An 18,095-nucleotide genomic window follows, 5' to 3' on the forward strand; every position below is an offset into this window, starting at 1 on the left:
AGTTAGCAATGCAGGTCTTGGAAAAGATATTCAGGTGCTACAAAGATCAGAATCATGCAGACAATGTTTTTCCCTGTGACACTCTGTGGAAGTAAAAGTTAGTCCCCCCAAAAGCTGTGTTGACCTTTCTGAACTTTCATGATGGAGAAGGATCTTGAGAATACCAAGGATAGTCAAGAAAACAGGGGGGGGGGGAAGAGTTTTTGAACAAATCAACCCAGAATTCTCATTCAAGACTCAAATTATTCTATTCCAGACACAATATGTGAAGCTCTAACTTTCTGGAGAAGAATTTGATGCTGGGAAAGGTGGAAAGAAAGAGAAAAAGAGGACAACCAGCAGCAAGGTCGATGGTCTCAGTTACAATGGTGATGGGTGCACTTTTAGAAGACCTGAAGAACTAGAGTGGGGACAGAGCCTTCTGAAGAAGATTTCTTTATGTGGTTACTAAGAGTTGACACTGACTCATATATATATATATAATCCATCCGTCCATCCATTGTTCGATATCAGCAAAAGCCAACTATAAAAGGCATTGTGTTAACCAGGTTTGCTTAGTACACATAGATACAGAAATCATAAAGTTTTGAAATATCATTTTCCTCTGTTTAAATTTGATATGTTAAGGTACTTCAAAGGATAAGATAAAATATACATGAGACCTTCAGAATATGCTGAAGAACAGGCATTTGCATTTCCCAACATGCTAGCATTAGCATTTCAGCTGGATTCTTGGTTTTAAGATTTCCCATCCATTCCTTCATTCTTCTGCAGAAGAACTATAATTAAGCTTATATAAAATAGTACTTATTGTTAGGTGATGAAGTTATAATTCTAGATCTTTGGATAAAGAGAACTAGATGCCTTTGGAATCCTTGCAATCACAAGTCAAGATGTGAAAAATTATGTATTCAGAATGCTGGTTAAAACATTAGTTGCTAATAAAGATTATCCCCAAAATCCAGAGGATTTTATATCAAAATAATTTATTGCCAACATTTACAGTACTTGATGTTGTTAAGAGTTAATAAATAGAGAAGGCATGCTTCTGAAAAGCACATGGCTAAATCTGAGCTTGCTGCTGTGGGTTGTGTTTATTTTCCAAACAGCCCATTCTCATTGTGTTACATCACAAGAAAATCTTGAGATTGGAAGGATTTCTAAAGCATTGGGGCCTGTGGAGTTGAAGAGGCTAAAATGCAGAAGTGGCTGTTTGGAAAGCCAAAAAAAAAAAAGGGGGGGGAGGAAAAAGGGAGCCAAGGAAAAGGAACCTGAAATTAAAGGAAAAGGGGATTGGGGATTCTATTAAAAGATGTGCTAAGAATGCAACCAATTTATTTATGCCTTTTTATAAACTACCTTGTCCTATTAAACCTTTATGTATTGCTCTACATAATCCAATACAGAAATAAACACTATCAATAAATATTTTTATTGCATCAGAAGTAGTAATAGGGCATTGGCTTGCAAGATGGAAGCAAATTATAAGAAGGAACACAAAGACTACAAAAATCGAATGAATTCTGCTATTCTTTATTACAGAAGGTAGGTAGTAGAAGTTGGGAAACAAAATTCTATTTCTCTGCCTCCGTAAGTCTAAGACTGAAGGGTTATAATGAAGGACCAGATTGGGGACAGATATTGCTATGGTTGCTAAGAGTTGATACTGACTTTATGTCACAAAATCAAACAATTCATCAAATGGTTTTGATGGAGGGTTTCTCAGTTTAGAGGTGTTCAATATCAGTCAAAGTCAACTATAAAATGCATTGGGGTGTGAACCAAGTTTCCTGCTGTACATTCATCATAGAGACAGCAACCAGTTCAGCTTCCACTGTCAGTTCAGCATCCATTGTCAGTCACCTTAATGTGGTTTTCTTGGCTGGTTTAATGTGTTGTATAGCACATATAGCATCTTATGGGTGGTAGTGAGTTATTAGTTACTAGCACATGTAAACCCAGACACAGTGGCTTCATTAATAAACCATAGTTGAGCAAATCATGGCTTAGCATGTGTGAACAAAGGTCTATTTTGATAGAAAATATAAACAACTAGCTGAACACCCGTGCTTCACTACGAAACTATGTGCTCTGGCTTGATAAATTGACACTTGCAGCCTGAAACTTAATGTAGAATGTGTAACTCCATAGTATCAGAGTGTGCTAATATAATGCAACTGGCAGTTGGAATAGAGGGGGAGGGGGAGTAGAATGTCCCAGCCTGCAGCATCCATCGTTATTCATCTGGCTAGCATCCTGTCAGTGTGTGAGAGAGCTGAGGGGTGTTTGGAAACTCAAACAGTATTTGCTGTGTGAGCAGGAAGGAGACAGGAAGGAGGCTGAGTGTGGCTTAGCTCAACTGTTCTGTAGTAAAGCTGCTTGCTGCTGTGAAAGTAAAACTTAAAGTGAAACTCCTCTGCTTGTGTTTTCCATTTGGAACAGATTTCTTTTGAGGTCGGGAGGGGGAGTAGAACATCAGAGCGTGTTAATAATAATATAGGAAATACTAATGCTCTGATGGTCACTTCAAAAAATCCTTTCTTAGTGAGCACCTAGAAGCCAAGAGGAACATACATGGCAAATTTCAAGTTTGTAGGCTTTATGGTTCTGGAGATTTTGTGATTAATGTGTGTGTGGTTTTCGCTTTTATATATACAGATTAAAAAGAATGGAATAAAAAAAAAGTAAGTCCAAATTTAAAGTACATGATCAGGATATGACCCATTTGTACAGGACTTCCTCAATGTTTGGTCCTCAAAGTGAGTTAGACCACATTTTCCAAAAATCTCCATCATTCCCCCCAAATCTGGGACCCTTCCAGATGTGAATGGCAATGCATCAAATTCCTATGTAAGCATGGCCCCTACTATGCAGCACATCTGGAAGGCACCACAGTGCTTGATCAGATGCTCCTAAGAGGCTACAGCCCATTTCCCTCCTTATCCATTCATACCCATTCTTGTCTGTGACCTTGGGAATTCCAGGTGGCAGGCTGACTAATTTCATGTGGCAATATTTTAAACAGAGAAAACCATCAATTACCTTTGCCAGTTTATTAATCTTAGTTAAAATGTAATTGGTTTATGTTGGGTTATTTAATGGTCAATAACTATTTAACCAAGCAGTTGAATAATGAAGGCAGTTAATTATGAAGCATTTAAAAACTAACCTGTCTTGATCAGGCACAGCTAGAATCTCTTTTGATTTCTCTTGATCTGATGTAAAATTGCCCGAAATAAAGGAAGAATGGAGTACAGTAGTTTTGCTTTGCTATATAATGTTTAATTACTAGCTGCCCTTTCATTTTTGACACAGAATTCAATGTTCATGAGATTAGTCAAGCTGACCTGGCAATTTAAATTCCTCCAAAAAGCAAATGGAGTCCTAAACTGATTTTCTGTTCAGCCAATTAAATCAAACATTTTAAGGAACTATGTAGCGTCTATGGACCTATGTGAATTTAGATGCAGTTTTATCTGTGGAATCGTGAATCTGATATGGGAAGTCAAATTGATTCAACTGGGAAATGAAATCATTTTGGACATGTCATCTTCTGTACCATTTGGATTTCCAAACTGAATAACTGATTCAACCTCAGATAATTTATCTGACTTGGATTGTTGATTCAATCCAGAAAAGTGAGTTTTGACCATATTCAAAATCCAATGCAATCATCAAATTAATTCAGTGACATTTGTTTTTACACCACTGAATTGATAGCTGGGTTTTTGTCCCCAAAATGTCAGATTTTCTCAGGCCACATAACCAACCCCCCCCCCAAAAAAAACCCAAGTGGAACTTCTTCTAACCAATTTCCTTTAATTTTCTTCACCTATAGACAGAATCTTGCCAAACTAAAGCAACTATTTGCATCACCGTAGATATACTCTGAGAATTGCTAGGAAGGATCCTGCTTAATTCTCTTTCTCCTGATCAAATTATTCAAGCTTCATTCCCTCTTTGCCATGGTGGGGAAGTGGTTAGATTGCAGTATTGCAGGCTACTTCTGCTGACTGCCGACTGTCTGCAACTCGGCAGTTCGAATCTCACCAGGCTCAAGGTTGACTCAGCCTTCCATCTTTCCAAGGTCGGTAAAATGAGGGCCCAGATTTTGGGGGACAATATGCTGACTCTGTAAACTGCTTAGAGAGGGCTGTAAAGCACTGTGAAGAGGTATACAAGTCTAAGTGCTATTTCTATATAGCATTTATGGGACCTATGGTATGCAGCCTCTCCCTTCTGGGAATCCAGACTACATCTGGTATGCAGCCCCTCCCTTCTGAGAATTCAGACTACATTCTACCTCAGATTTCGAAAAGCAATTAATCAAATATTTAAACTGAATATTTCTACATTGCTAAGCATTTATTTGAAATGAAGATTATATTTATTTTTTTCCAAATAATTTACTTTTAAAGGTAAACTTAGTTTTGGATTTAAGACTAGATGAAAATATCTGCACAAAAGTTTCAGGAATATATTCAATGGCATGGGATTTCTGATTTAAGATATATGCCTAATTCTTAATTCTAAAGCAGCGGTCCCCAATCTTTCTGGGTTGGTGGCCTGGCTGGAAGGGTGAGAGGGGAACCAGGCCACGTGAGTGGTGGGCCGGCATGCATGTGTGCATGCAGTTCAACTTGTATGAGCGGCTGGCCACCGTGCATGCCATGCACATGCAGCTCAAATTGTCCAAGTTGAGCTGCGTGCATGTGTGCACATACACTGGGCTGCTGCTCATGCAAGTTGAGTTGTGTGCGCATGCATGTCAACCTGCCTCTCATGAGGCCTGGTTCCAAGTAGGCCATGGTCCAGTTGGGGACTCCTGTTCTAAAGTTCTCTTCTTCTACTACTTTGTCTGCATAAACAAGGAAGCAAAGGACATTCATAATTAGGAATTCCATGACATAGAGTGGAATGGGTCTCCTTCTTGTCATTTTGTAGGACATAAGCATCTGGAACCAATTTGTTTACAGTTCCTATTAATCTGTTCAATAGTTTCTTAACATGGCTATGTTTTGTTTTACTTTTTGTAAAGCACATCATACTTTGACCATAATAATTTTATAAGTAAAATTTTATGGGTTTTATTCAGGGCTGGGCTGCTGGGGGTTTGCAGGGGTTCGGGAGAACCTCTAGCTAAGATTCTGCGCAGTTCGGAGAACCCCCAAATCCCACTCCTGGCTGGCCCAGCCCACCCCGCCCCTCCTCTCCCAGGAGTCCTCATGCAGCCTGGTTTGGATGCAGGTAAGTGCAGGGCAAAGGGCAAAGGGCAAAAAAAACAGGCCTACTGGAAGCTCGGGAAGGCAAGAAATGGGCCCGTTCCCAGCCTCCAGAGGGCCTCCGGAGCCTTGGGAGGTCATTTTCGCCCTCCTGGAGGCTCAAGTAAAGCCTCCGGATCCCGGGGAGGGTAAACATGCCCCCCCCTGCCGTGGTGCAGAAGGCTGACTAGGCCACACCCACCATGGCCACGCTCACCCAGCAATCGGGCAGAGAACCCCTTGCTAAATTTTTTGAAGCCCACCCCTGGTTTTATTGTGGGTTTTGTCTCTAGTTTCACATATTTTCTTTCTGTTTTTGATCTGGTCTATGATTGTAATAAAAATCTATTTTGTGTATAATTTAGGTAAGAACCACCGAAGTGGCATAAATGGTCATCTTTCAACTTATGCAGAATGATGGTGAAAACTATGTAGAGAGTAAAGTTTATCTCTGCTGTGAAACCCATAAGACTTTGGGATTCTTCTGTTTGTTACTTCTGTGCTGCTTTTCTAGGGCTCAATAAAATCAAGACAGAAAGCCAACAAGGAAGAAACAATAAGGGCAGTATTTAAACGTAGAAGCAAGTATACAACTAATTAAATGGCACTAGAAACAGTGAAAAGGCACATTAAAGGCAATATTTTAGAAACAATGTTTGCAGTTGAAATCCTTTTCCACATCTCTGTACTAGACATTTCGACGTTTGTTGCTAAACTTGACACACAGAGAAGTCTCATGGACAAATTCTCATTTTTTTCCAGCAGAAAGCAGATGATGATGATGATGATGATGATGATAATAATAATAATAATACCCTGTAATAATTTCTTAAAAGCAGAACTTTCCTTTAGCAATTAAAATGCTTCTGAAAAAGCTTAATCCTAATAGAACATGCCTTGGGTATCTCATAACAAAGTATCATCTAGATCGCTACCCAGGGGTGAAATGCTACTGGTTCAGGGCGGTTCGCCTGAACCACTAGTGAAAATGCTACTGGTTCGCCAGAACCGGTAGTAGAAAAATGCTTTAAAAAGTTTTTAAAAAGAGGTTCCGATGATCAGCTGTGACAATCAGCTGTGCCACACCATTGTTGGAACTTTTTTTTTTTTTACTTTTTAAAGCATTTTTTTTACTACCTATTGCCCGAATTTTTGTGGAAAGTGTGATAGTTGGTTTTTGAGCTGTCTGTGACTCTGTGAGGTTCCTGCTTGTTGCAGGGGCCATTTTGTGTGAAGTCCAGCTGCTTTTGCATTGTGTGTGAGTGAGTCAGTTGTGTAGATTTTGTGATATTTTTGTGTAAAGTGTGATAGTTGGTTTTCCTGTCACATACTCACCAAGCCACGTCCACCTAGTCACATGACCACCAAGCCACGCCCACCAAGCCACACCCACAGAACCGGTAGGGAATTTTTTTTGAAAATCACCACTGTCTCCACCCATTAATATTTGAAGTCTTTTTCTCCTCTGAAAGGTTTCCAAAGCTTCAAGTGAATGAAAACGAAGAAATAAGTTGAAGAATTTCTCTCTGCCCTAGAGTAAAGCTGAGATAATACTGTGCAACCAAATATTCCTGATTGCCTGAGCAGCCATGACAATCAGCAACCCCCAAGATTCCTCACTATTGGCTATAAGAGCTGAGGGGTTTTGAAACCTAAAGTTTCACGAATTCCTCAAATCTATTCCACTGTTTCAGCCTCAGATATTACAGGACATTCTCTTGTAGTTATTTATTTATTTATTTATTTATTTGATTTATATACCACCCTTCTCCAGAGACTCAGGGCGGCTTACAATGCGTTAAGCAATAACCTTCATACTTTTGTATATACCTGCTTAGTAGGGTTTTTGGCCCCTCCTAAGCGGTGTTCTTTTTTATACAAAGTCAGCTTATTGCCCCCACAATCTGGGTCCTCAGTTCAGACATTGCTTAGCAAAATATTTTTCAGGCTGATTAAGGGCTGAAAACTGAAACACCAAGCCCTTGAATTAAAGCTGGAGACAAACTGGTAACATTGTTTGAGAAAAAAAAATCTGCGGCAATATAAACCGTTCCATGTTTATCAGCAAAAATACAACAGCTTTCTAAACAAATGCACGTTGAAATAATTTACAGTCGAAAAAGATTCCTTTTTCTTTTGTAAAAGATAGATTAAGCAAATAGAATTACGGGTAAATATGCAATGTTACAGACATTTAATAGCATTTTATATTAATTTACTATTTGCTGATTGTTAATGTTTGTGTGAGTTTCCGTTCATTGTTTCTTAATTCTGTCTTCATTATCTTATTTTATCTGTAGCAAAGAAAGAATCTCATTACCTTTCTTTGCTTCCCTTGTTTAAATTAGTTTTAACTGACTTCTGCTTTGTTTAATTTGCCTACTTGTTCGCTATAACCTTGATAGACAAGAGGATACTATTAATTAGCATCTCAGGTTTGTCTTCCTTTTAACATAAGTTCTTAAAACACTAGGCATTGTCTGATTAGTCATATAATTAAGACAGACTATCTTAGATGAGTTAGAAATTCTTGTTAAGTTTTATTGACAGACTGACTATTGTTTTTTTTGACTGACTATTTTCTGGCTTCAGTTGTACAATACTGTTTAAAGTGGCAAATTGATATATTCTCTTTATATATTGTACCAATTTAATGTTGCTAGCAGAATAATGGGAATGTTTTTCTAGTTTCTAATATATTTTGTAAACACTTGTCCAATTTTTATAGATTATCAGTCCCTTCTCCATATTTTTCTTCCTTTTCCTTTTTTGCTCTTTTCTTTAGTTTGTTAATTATTATTTTTAAATAAACGAAAATAACAAGTAAAACAGAATTAAAGAGGTTTCAAACATATTTATGAAAAAAAGTATATTCTGAGTTCATTGAAGCTAGCAAGTTGAAGTAAACAATACTATTTCCTTGGATGACCTTGGACAAGTGCATATTACTCTCAAAAAGAAAGTTATTTCTGGGTTGATGAAGGAAGGTTGGAAGAAGTTCAAAGAATGTATATATATAATTGCAGAGTTTAACATAGAATTCAAGGCCATAAAGCGGGCTTAGAAAATTGGTCTTGTTAGAATGCAATATTTTCATCAATGAATAACTTTTGTCAGTTCCTATGTAGGACATGGCTTACAGCTTGCATAGCGTCTCTATGCCTCTCTTAATTTTTTTCTCAGCATGTTACAGCTTCTGCCTATAAAATGGTGGTAACAACCCAATTGGAAGGTTAATGAAGACTAAGCCTAGGATCACTTCTATATCTGTAGGGTCTCATTGAGACAATTAAATGACAAGGACTCTAACATGATCTTGCTATTGCATTATATAACCCCAAACCATGTTTTCTTAGTCCTAGCTGTACAGTCTTCTTACTTGAGGCAATTTTTCTTCTCTCCAATTCATTTTTTAAATCATTGTCAGTAGCATCCCTGAAGATGCCAGATCTGTCACTTTTTACCCTTTATCTTTTTTGTCTCTGTGTCTGGTATTTACTGCCTCTGGACACTGATCTTCAATTTAGCTGCTACATCTAATAGCCAAATCAGGTTGAAAAGCTAGAAAGCAATAAGGCAAATGTTGGAGAAAGCTCAGTCATGCTGTCCAAAGACACCCTTCCCTTCCCAAAGCTGCTAGTTTCATTTCACTCTGTGAGAAGAAACCATTCAAGAAGACCTCTGCTTCCCCTTGTTTCCTTCTACTCCCATACCAGGTTCCCCAAATCTAGTGCTTTGAAGAGAGCAGAAGAGCAGAGTTGGAAGGCAACTTGGAGGTCTTTTAGTCCAACCCTCTGTTTAGTAGGAGACCCTTTACCATTTCAAACAAAATTCTGGAGGCAAGCCATTCCACTGAGTAATTGTTCTCAATTGTTGGGAAATTTGTCCTTATTTTTAAGTTGGATCTTTCTTTGATAACCTTCAAACGGATGAGATGTTACATTCACCTCCTGTCATTCCAAGCTAGCATGTCTGTGGGATTCAAGATAAGATTCTCCATGGTTTTTCATCCACTGAAGTAATTAGTACAGTAAAAGGGGATGTATGCCCAAATCCTGATTCCTGGAATAACTTTTGGAATTATATTTAAATTACTTTTACTTCCGGAACTTTTTCATCTATCAGATCATTTCACGTGGTTCATTTCTCACTTTGGGAACTGAAGGGGACATTATGAATGTTAATCATTCCCTGAAAAAAAAGACTTAATAGATATTATTTTTTCCTCTCCAAGCCTGGAAAGTCATCCCTTTCCCTATATCTATATTGAAATATAGGCATGCTAAGATTTAGTTATCCATTTAACCTAATTGATCAATAGCTCTTTTACTCTGTCTTCCATGGTCCATCTCAGTCCCCAATTAAAATTGCAATGAAGAACGTATTAAAATACTTACACTTGTTGGGTATAAGAGCGGCAATGGAAGCAGCAAAAGTGGAATTAAAACAACCAGTAGTAGGTTTCTGGCCTGGAGAAATTCCTTGGCTACTGTCATTTTACACCGCATATTGTTAGCTTGTTGATTTCCTGATGAATATTCCCAAATGGATGCTTCCAGTCAATGGTTTCTTCTTTTCCACTGGAGAATTTCCTTCCTTCAGAGATACCTCATTCAATGCATTAAGAGGTCTGTGATTTTTAGGTAGGGCCGACTAATGGTTCTTCACAACCATCACACTGTAAATACTTGAAGAACATAGTGCTCTTTGGCTTTTTGGTGATCAGGAAAATCTCCAGGCTACTTCCATGAGGCAGAACGTCTTTCCACTTTCCATCACTATTTTAAAGGAATGCAAATTGCACCTACAAAGATTCAGCTGCTTCGTTCCCCAATCACACACTGCCAGGTGTGCCCCAATTGGGTTTTCACCGTGCTAATTAAAACTTTGAAGAAAACTCACAGTTTTTCAGATTTACTTCCTCCTCTTTCTCCTTTGTGCTCTCTTGTGGTTTTTTCCTTTCTTAACTGCTTAGGGATTAGCTTCCCCTACTTACTTTTTCATCCCCACTGCTAGGAATTTCACAGCAATTCTTGCAAAGATTACATTGACTTTCAGATAAAAAAACGGAGTCTCAGCCTACCACAGCTCACCAACATGCAAGGTGGAAGAGTTTCCCACCCCCCTTTAGGCAAAACCTAAGGAGCTTTCTGGGAAAGAAATCAATGTCCTTCCATAGAACAGGCTATTCCCACCCAACTACCCCTGCGGCTTCTCTAGCTCCAATCCCAGATGCTGGACAGTGTGGCAATGTCAAGGTCAGAGAACTGCTGTGAAAATATGAATCCCTGTTGTCAGTACAACATAATGCATTGATTTCCTTCACTTTCCATCACCCAGCAGCTTTCTTTCTGAAGAATGCAAATATTTGTGGCATGAATTGTAGAAGTTATTCACATGAGGTGGATGCATCCAATGCTGGGCTCCAGCAGGATAGGATAAGATAGGAGAGGAGAGGAGAGGAGAGGAGGGAGGGGAAGGGAAGGGAAGGGAAGGGAAGGGAAGGGAAGGGAAGGGAAGGGAAGGGAAGGGAAGGGAAGAGCTTTATTTGGCCAAGTGTGATTGGACAAACAAGGAATTTGTCTCCAGTGCAGAAGCTCTCAGTGTACATACGAACAACAAAGCAATAGGAGAAGGTAGTAGGAAAGATGAAAAGGATAATAGTAATGCAGCCATACTACATGGGTAGCAGCATACTACAACCTTAGGCATAAGAGAGTGCTGTGGGAATTAGGTGTGTCGTACATGCAAAGCAACTGAGTAATAATAATCATAATACTACCAGTAAGAGGGGAGTAGTAGAGAAGATGAGAATAATAATAATAATAATAATAATAATAATAATAATAATAATGCCGCCTCTGCAATGAAAAAGAAGAGACAGTTGACCACCTGATCAGTGGGTGCAGCAAAATTTCACAAACTGACTACCTACAATGCCATGACCGTGTTGCTAAAATCATTCACTGGAAATTGTGCCAGAAGTTTGGATTTGAGTACAGCAAAAACCACTGGGAAGAAAAAAGTATGGTTCATTGACATTGCAATACCTGGTGATGCATGAATTGAAGATAAGCAGCAAGAAAAAATCACAAAGTACCGGGACTTACAAATTGAAGTTGAGCGACTGTGGAAAAAGAAATCGTGTGTTGTCCCGATTGTAATTGGAGCCCTCGGAGCAATACCCAAAGGGCTACCCCGCTATTTAGAAATTCTAAATTTGCCGGACTTGAACATTTTGACTCTACAAAAAACCACCTTACTCGGAACAGCTTACATCCTCCGACGATACCTTAACAGTTCCTAGTCCTTGGTTAGGACTCGAGCTGCTGAGCTATTAACCAGCCTCAAAGGCTGTGAATCTCACTAAAGATTAACCAATAAATAATAATAATAATAATAATAATAGTAATAATAATAATAATAATAATAATAATACAGCCATACAATATAGGTGAATATACTTAGATGTAAGACAGTATTGTAAGGATTAGATCTTCAACAGAGGGATGGCGTGAGGGAAAAAACTGTCCCTATGTCTAGTTGTAATGCCTTATAACAGCATCCCGAGGGGAGGAGTTGAAACAGTTTATATCCAGGATGTGTCTGTAGTTGTTTTATCAGCCCTCCTTCTGATCTGTGCAACATAAAAGGTTGTCCTATGGAAAGCAAACTGGTTGCAAATGTTTTTTCTGCAGTCCTATCCATTGGAGTCTGTACTTTTCCTAGTTGCTGTACCAAATCAGACAGTTATAGATGTAAAAATGACAGATTCAGTAATTCCTCTGTAGAACTGTATCAACAGCGCCCAGGACATCCAATGCTGGACTCCAGTGGTATATGGCTGGATGCACTTGTAACGTCTACAACCTTACACAATTCCAGGAATTTCTCACCACCCTGATCCGGGTTGGAAGAAAAGTATGACCAGACACAGCTTGACTTTTTGTTAAGTTCTGCTGATGTGCTCACATTTCCAAATCATGTGGATTCTGTCCTATATTTTTCTTGGTGGGTCTCCAACTCTGAGTTTTAGCTGTATGATATGAAAAAAGGCATTCGTTAACTATCACCGGGCTGGAGAAGTTAGGTAATCTGCCATGCTGCTTCTCTGCTTTCATTATGGGGTAAAATAGAAATCCAGTTTGCTTTAGTAATATCGAGAATGATGTTTTGACGACATGAGGATTTTGGAGGATACATATAGGCTTCTGGTTATAGGCTTTGCCACTTAGCCATTGTAGGAAACTTACTAGATAGGGTTTTTTGGTATAGCCCAACATGTATCCTCCAAAATCCTCATTAAGTCATTTGCTAGTCTTGATGTTTTTCAGGGTTGTCCACAGAGTGCTTAACAAAAAGTCAAAATGATAGCCATGGCACACATAAAAACAGTTTTTTTGATCATCTGTCTTTACTTTTTTTGCAAGCATACCTGAAATGTTTATTATTTCAAATTAACTTTAATGGAATCCTTCACAAAGAACATCATCACCTTTCACTCCCTAAGGGATTTTGAATCCCTACATTCTATCTCTTAGTTCCTGGTTTAATTATTTGGAAGGATTTATTTTTCAGGTAAAAACAACAACCAATTTTGATCTAATGTAAAGGTTTACAATTAAGCTAATTCTCTTTTCTTTCTTTCTTCCCCCAGCCCATTTGCTAGGCTCTCCAAGTAACAGTAACAGAGTTGGAAGGGACCTTGGAGGTCATTTAGTCCAACCCCCTGCTTACGTAGGAGACCTATACGAGGTATTCAAACCACCAACCTTTCTGATCGGCAAGCTCAGCGCCTTAGGCACTGAGCCACTTCTACACATTTCCTCTAATAAATGAACCCCAAACCCAAATATATTTTGGAATATGGCTGCTTTATTCCTTTATCTTGAAATAGTTTACTAAATAAAATAGAAAGATTGGGATGCCATCGTTATATTTTGTAACTACTGACATCATCCACAATAAAAGAGGTGGACAAAAATTTTACAAGCTGGAAGTTCTGGACTGTAAAGAGTTATTTCTAAGTTCATTGCTCTACAGGGAGTTGCATGGTATTTTATACTTGGTTTGTATATGTATTATTCAGAGAGCAAGCCAAGGCTCACTGTTAAATCAACAATACTTCATTTTGACTATGAGAGAAGTCACATAGTGCTGTGAAATGTGGCTTAAAGTTTAGCTAAGGTCTTGCTAAAAGGCTGCCTTGTGAAAGATTCACAAGCTGTGTTGAGATGAGATGATTAAGTCTAAAATCATGAGGTAGTAGTGGATATGTGCTACCATCATCTCAGGGCATACATATTCTCTAACCACCATTTTAGATTTTCAGAAAGCAGACTCTTTTTTTAATCCACTAAAAGCAAATGCAAGGTGATGGCCACTGAGGTTCAAATTGCACAAGGTAAGTCTAAAACTCAATTAAAAAGTTGTACATAATCAAAGCAAAGATTGCAGTGTGCATGTACTTTTTAGCTTCCAGTATCATGCAAAACAACAGAGCTGGAGGAGAGATCAGTGTTAACTTTGGTCAATGTAGAATGTTTTGAAAAGTCCTATCATTTGTTTTTGTACATTCATTGTTGTATGTTCACCATTTTGCACATTCAAGAACTAATGGGAGTGATGAATGAATGTTAGCGAACAGGTGTCCCAGATGACTAGTAAAAGGGTGTGATCATCAAATTACTGAAGAAGAGCGAATATGACCAATTGTAATTATTGTATAGCCACCATTCTCCTTTCAGACTCTGGAAGGTCTTACACATCATCCTAACTAGGCAACTACCAGATGCAATGAACAAGCAATTATGATAGATGATCATATAATGAACAAATCTTTATAGTACAAAACAACATTGAACACAACTTTGATTTCCAATGGATACTTCCAATAAACTATGTCACTTTAGAAAAAAGCTTTTAACAGAGTAACAGAGTTGGGAAATGATCTTGGAGGTCTTCTAGATGAGCCCTCTGCTCAAGCAGGAGAGACCCTATACCACTTCAGACAAATGGCTGTCCAATCTCTTCTTAAAAACCTCCAGTGATGTAGCACCCATGATTTCTGGAGGCAAACCATTTCACTGATTAATTGTTCTCACTGTCAGGAAATTTCTCCTTAGTAGGTTGGATCTTTGATAGGATGCATAATGAGAAATATCAAAATCATATCTCTTAATGCTTAGTTAATATTTTTCCAAAACCCATTTCTGAACTTCAGTTGCCCCTTGAAAACTGATCATGGTATCATAGATGTCTTCACTACCAGCTCTGGAGCATGGCCAGACCAGGGATGAAATGCTCCCGGTTCGGACCGGCTCGGGCGAGTAGGTAGCGATGGCGGCGGGCATTTTGTGTATGTAAAGTGTGAAAGTTGGTTTTTTGGACTTTTTGTGGCTGTGTGAGGTTCCTGCTTGTTGCAGGGGCCATTTTGGGTCTAGCATAGCTGCTTTTACCTTGTGGGTGAGCCAGTTGTGTTGTGTTGTGTTGTGTGTGTGTAAAGTGTGAAAGTTGTTTTTTTGGGCTTTTTGTGCCTGTGTGAGGTTCCTGCTTGTTGCAGGGGCCATTTTGGGTCTAACACAGCTGCTTTTACATTGTGGGTGAGCCAGTTGTGTTGTGTTGTGTTTTGTAGGTTAAAAAAGGGCAAAGAAGTGATGTCAACTTGGCCACACCCACCTGACCAACAAGCCACACCCACCCAGTCACCTGACCACTAAGCCCTGCCCACTAATTAAGTCACGCCCACAGAACCAGTAGCAAAAATTTTTAGATTTCACCCCTGGGCCAGACTACATTCTTTCTGCAATCCTGTTCTTTCTGCGTATAGACTTTATAAGGAGGATAAGGAGGAATTTAGTCTTATGGATATGGAATTCACAAATGATATAGCCTTGCTAGCTGCATATCCACAGGATATGGGTAGTAATCTGGAAAGGGAAGCAAAATTGAGCTAAGCAGTGAAAAAATGAAAGCCACGCAAGTGAATAATGCTTAAGGGTATGCATTAATGGTTGTTGGATTAAGACATCCATTTATTATTCACACTTTTGCTTTGCTTGGATTATATGTTTTAGATAGTTTCCCCTAATATATGTACTATTGCATCCAAATTTCCATAACATATTATTTTAGACAGTCAACCTTAGCACACATATTTTTTTTGGCCAAATATTAACTTCCTTGCAGGAATATGAGAAAAGAATGAAAAATACAAGCGAATTTCATTCATTGCTCCTCAACTGAAGCATGGTACAAACGTTTTGTGGGTTGATTTCTTTTCTTGGAAGTTTAGGCTGGGGACCCCAGTTCCTCAACACCTCCTTGACTAAATGAAGATTTCTAAAAAGAAAGAGAGTGAATAGGAGGAAGGAAGGAAGGAAGGAAGGAAGGAAGGAAGGAAGGAAGGAAGGAAGGAAGGACAGAATAACAGAGTTGGAAGGGATTTTAGTCCAAGTCCCTGCTCAAGCAGGAGACCCTATACCATTCCAGAAAAATAGCTGTCCAGTCTCTTCTTAAAAGCCTCCAGTGATGGAGCAGCACAACTTCTGAAGGCAAGCCATTCCACTGGTCAATTGTTCTCACTGTTAGGAAATTTCTCCTCAGTTCTAGGTTGCTTCTCTCCTTAACAAGGCTTAAGAGCCTTGGTGGTGCAGCAGACTAAAGTGCTGTTAAGTAGCACCAGCTGCCTGCCATTACTGCAAGTTCAAATCTCACCAGGCTCAAGGTTGACTCAGCCTTCCATCCTTCTGAGGTAGGTAAAATGAGGACCCGGATTGTGGGGGCAATAAGCTGACTTTGTATAAAAAAGAACACTGCTTGGGGGGGCCAAAAGCCCTACTAAGCAGGTATGACCTTCGCACCTTCCGCCGGGAATTAAAAACTTGGCTTTTCAAATCCCTTGACCTGGTCTGATGACGGGGTTTTAAGGGTTTTAATGGGTTAATTTTAAATTTTTTAGGTTTTAGTCTTCATTTTTATTGTGGCTTGTGTTTTATTGTTGTGAGCCGCCCTGAGTCCATTGTGAGATAGGGCGGCATATAAGCCAAATAAAATAAATAAATAAATAAATAAATAAATAAATAAATAAATAAATAAATAAATATACAAAAGTATGAAGGCTATTGCTTAATGCATTGTAAGTCGCCCTGAGTCTCCGGAGAAGGGCGGCATATAAATCGAACCAATAAACAAACAAACAAACAAACAAACAAACAAACAAGTTTCCATCCATTGTTTCTCATCTTGCCTTCTGGTGCTTTGGAAAATATTTTTGTGGCAGTCCCTCAAATATTGGAACACCGCTATCATGTATCATGAAGGAAGGAAGGAAGGAAAGAAGGAAGGGAGTGAGTGAGTGAGTGAGACAGGGGAGGTAGCAAGGAAGAAAGAAAGGAAGGAAGAAAGGAAGGAAGGGAGGGAGGTAGGAAGGAAAGAAAGAAAGAAAAAGAAATTCTGAAGCTATTGGTGGGTAGTTAGTTTGTCCCAACAATAAGGGCTGAATCTACTCAGAAGATTCCATTGCCTTCCTCCCTAGGTAAAGCATAACCTGCTTAACTGTGGAGGTCACAGTACATTCAGGGTAATAGAACAGCTGCTTCAGCAATAAATAGGATCCAACCTAGTTTTATAAATAAAGTTTTTGTTCTATCTTTCCTGGTTTCTCATCAGTAAGACTCAGTTATGTAATGTATTACTAGCCTCAGCACTGGGTCTCTAATTATACATCTTGATATGGTATCACTTTTCCTGACTAACAAACACATTTTATTTAAAAGTATAAGCTTTTGTGAGCAGCAACTCACTTGATCAGATGCATAGACTGGGTAGACAATCACAGGACTTAAACTGGAGTGAGATGGAAGGGGAAGAAGGGAGGAGAAGAGGGGTTAGTTATGCAGATATAGTTTTCATGTGAGAGAAGTTACAATTACCTTATTAATTAACAATTGCACTGTGCATATCTAGCATATACTGCCAAGTCTGTTAGGATATGGTTTGAGCCTAACTAGTTGTCCAGGCAATATATGTGTACTGTAACTTTAATCTGTAAATGTATTATGTTACTTTAAAGTTGTAATGCTGTACATTACATTGTACATTGTAATGCTGAGTCATGCTGTTATTAGGTAATAACTGGTTGTGAGAGTATTTAAGCAAGGTACTGTAACGTATTCAGTTTGATGATGAAGCTGATATGATATGCTACCAGAGTATGATATGCTACCATTGAGAGGAATTGCTATCTGTAATCATCGTTTGATGGATCTGCTACCATCGTGGTTTGTGAACCAGAGTGAGTTTGTTATTCTAACCAACTAATGTCTGTTTGGTAAGAAGATATCTGTAACTACTGGACTGATTTACTGACAAAGACTTGGAATTTGTTTAAAGACTATGAGACTGTTTTTCTACTATAAAGTAAGCTTTTGATAAACCAGTTTGCATAACTCTTATTCATTGCTCTCAGCAACGTTTCTCTGTGCGCTACACTCTGCTGGTTGGTAACACAACACCACTATCCTTAACATTGTCTATGGAAATTCTCAATCATCCAGGTCATGGTTGTCCCAAAGGTGCTTTTTCTTTGAAGACATTTCGCTTCTCATCCAAGAAGCTTTTTCAGCTCTGACTGGATGGTGGGGAATGGAAGGATTTATACTCCTTGCAGACAGCTGGTCGTTTGCCTTCTTTTGGAACTGTTGAAAGGACTGTGTTGTAGATTGGAGATAGATGATGTTGAAACAAAACAACCACTTCATAAGTGCACAGCATAACATAGGAGAACAAACACATCAGGGCTAAATTCAGAAGTCCATCTGCATTTAAAAGACA

At 38.8% G+C, this 18,095-nt stretch overlaps 1 protein-coding gene across 2 annotated transcripts in view; it reads right to left on the reverse strand.

The window, feature by feature from the left end:
* The window catches only part of SLC13A4 (solute carrier family 13 member 4), a 61,245-nt gene extending 50,769 nt beyond the window's left edge, over positions 1–10,476 (reverse strand). For both annotated transcript variants that reach the window (XM_060694504.2, XM_034403046.3), the window contains exon 1: positions 9,659–10,476. In XM_060694504.2, coding sequence (XP_060550487.1) covers positions 9,659–9,769 — 111 coding nt within the window. In that variant the 5' untranslated portion in view covers positions 9,770–10,476. The remainder of the gene's footprint in view (positions 1–9,658) is intronic.
* Between the last annotated feature and the right edge of the window lie 7,619 nt (positions 10,477–18,095).

The sequence above is a fragment of the Pantherophis guttatus genome, chromosome 7, assembly GCF_059756535.1.
Source record: "Pantherophis guttatus breed Tessera chromosome 7, ASM5975653v1, whole genome shotgun sequence".
NCBI lineage: Eukaryota > Metazoa > Chordata > Lepidosauria > Squamata > Colubridae > Pantherophis > Pantherophis guttatus.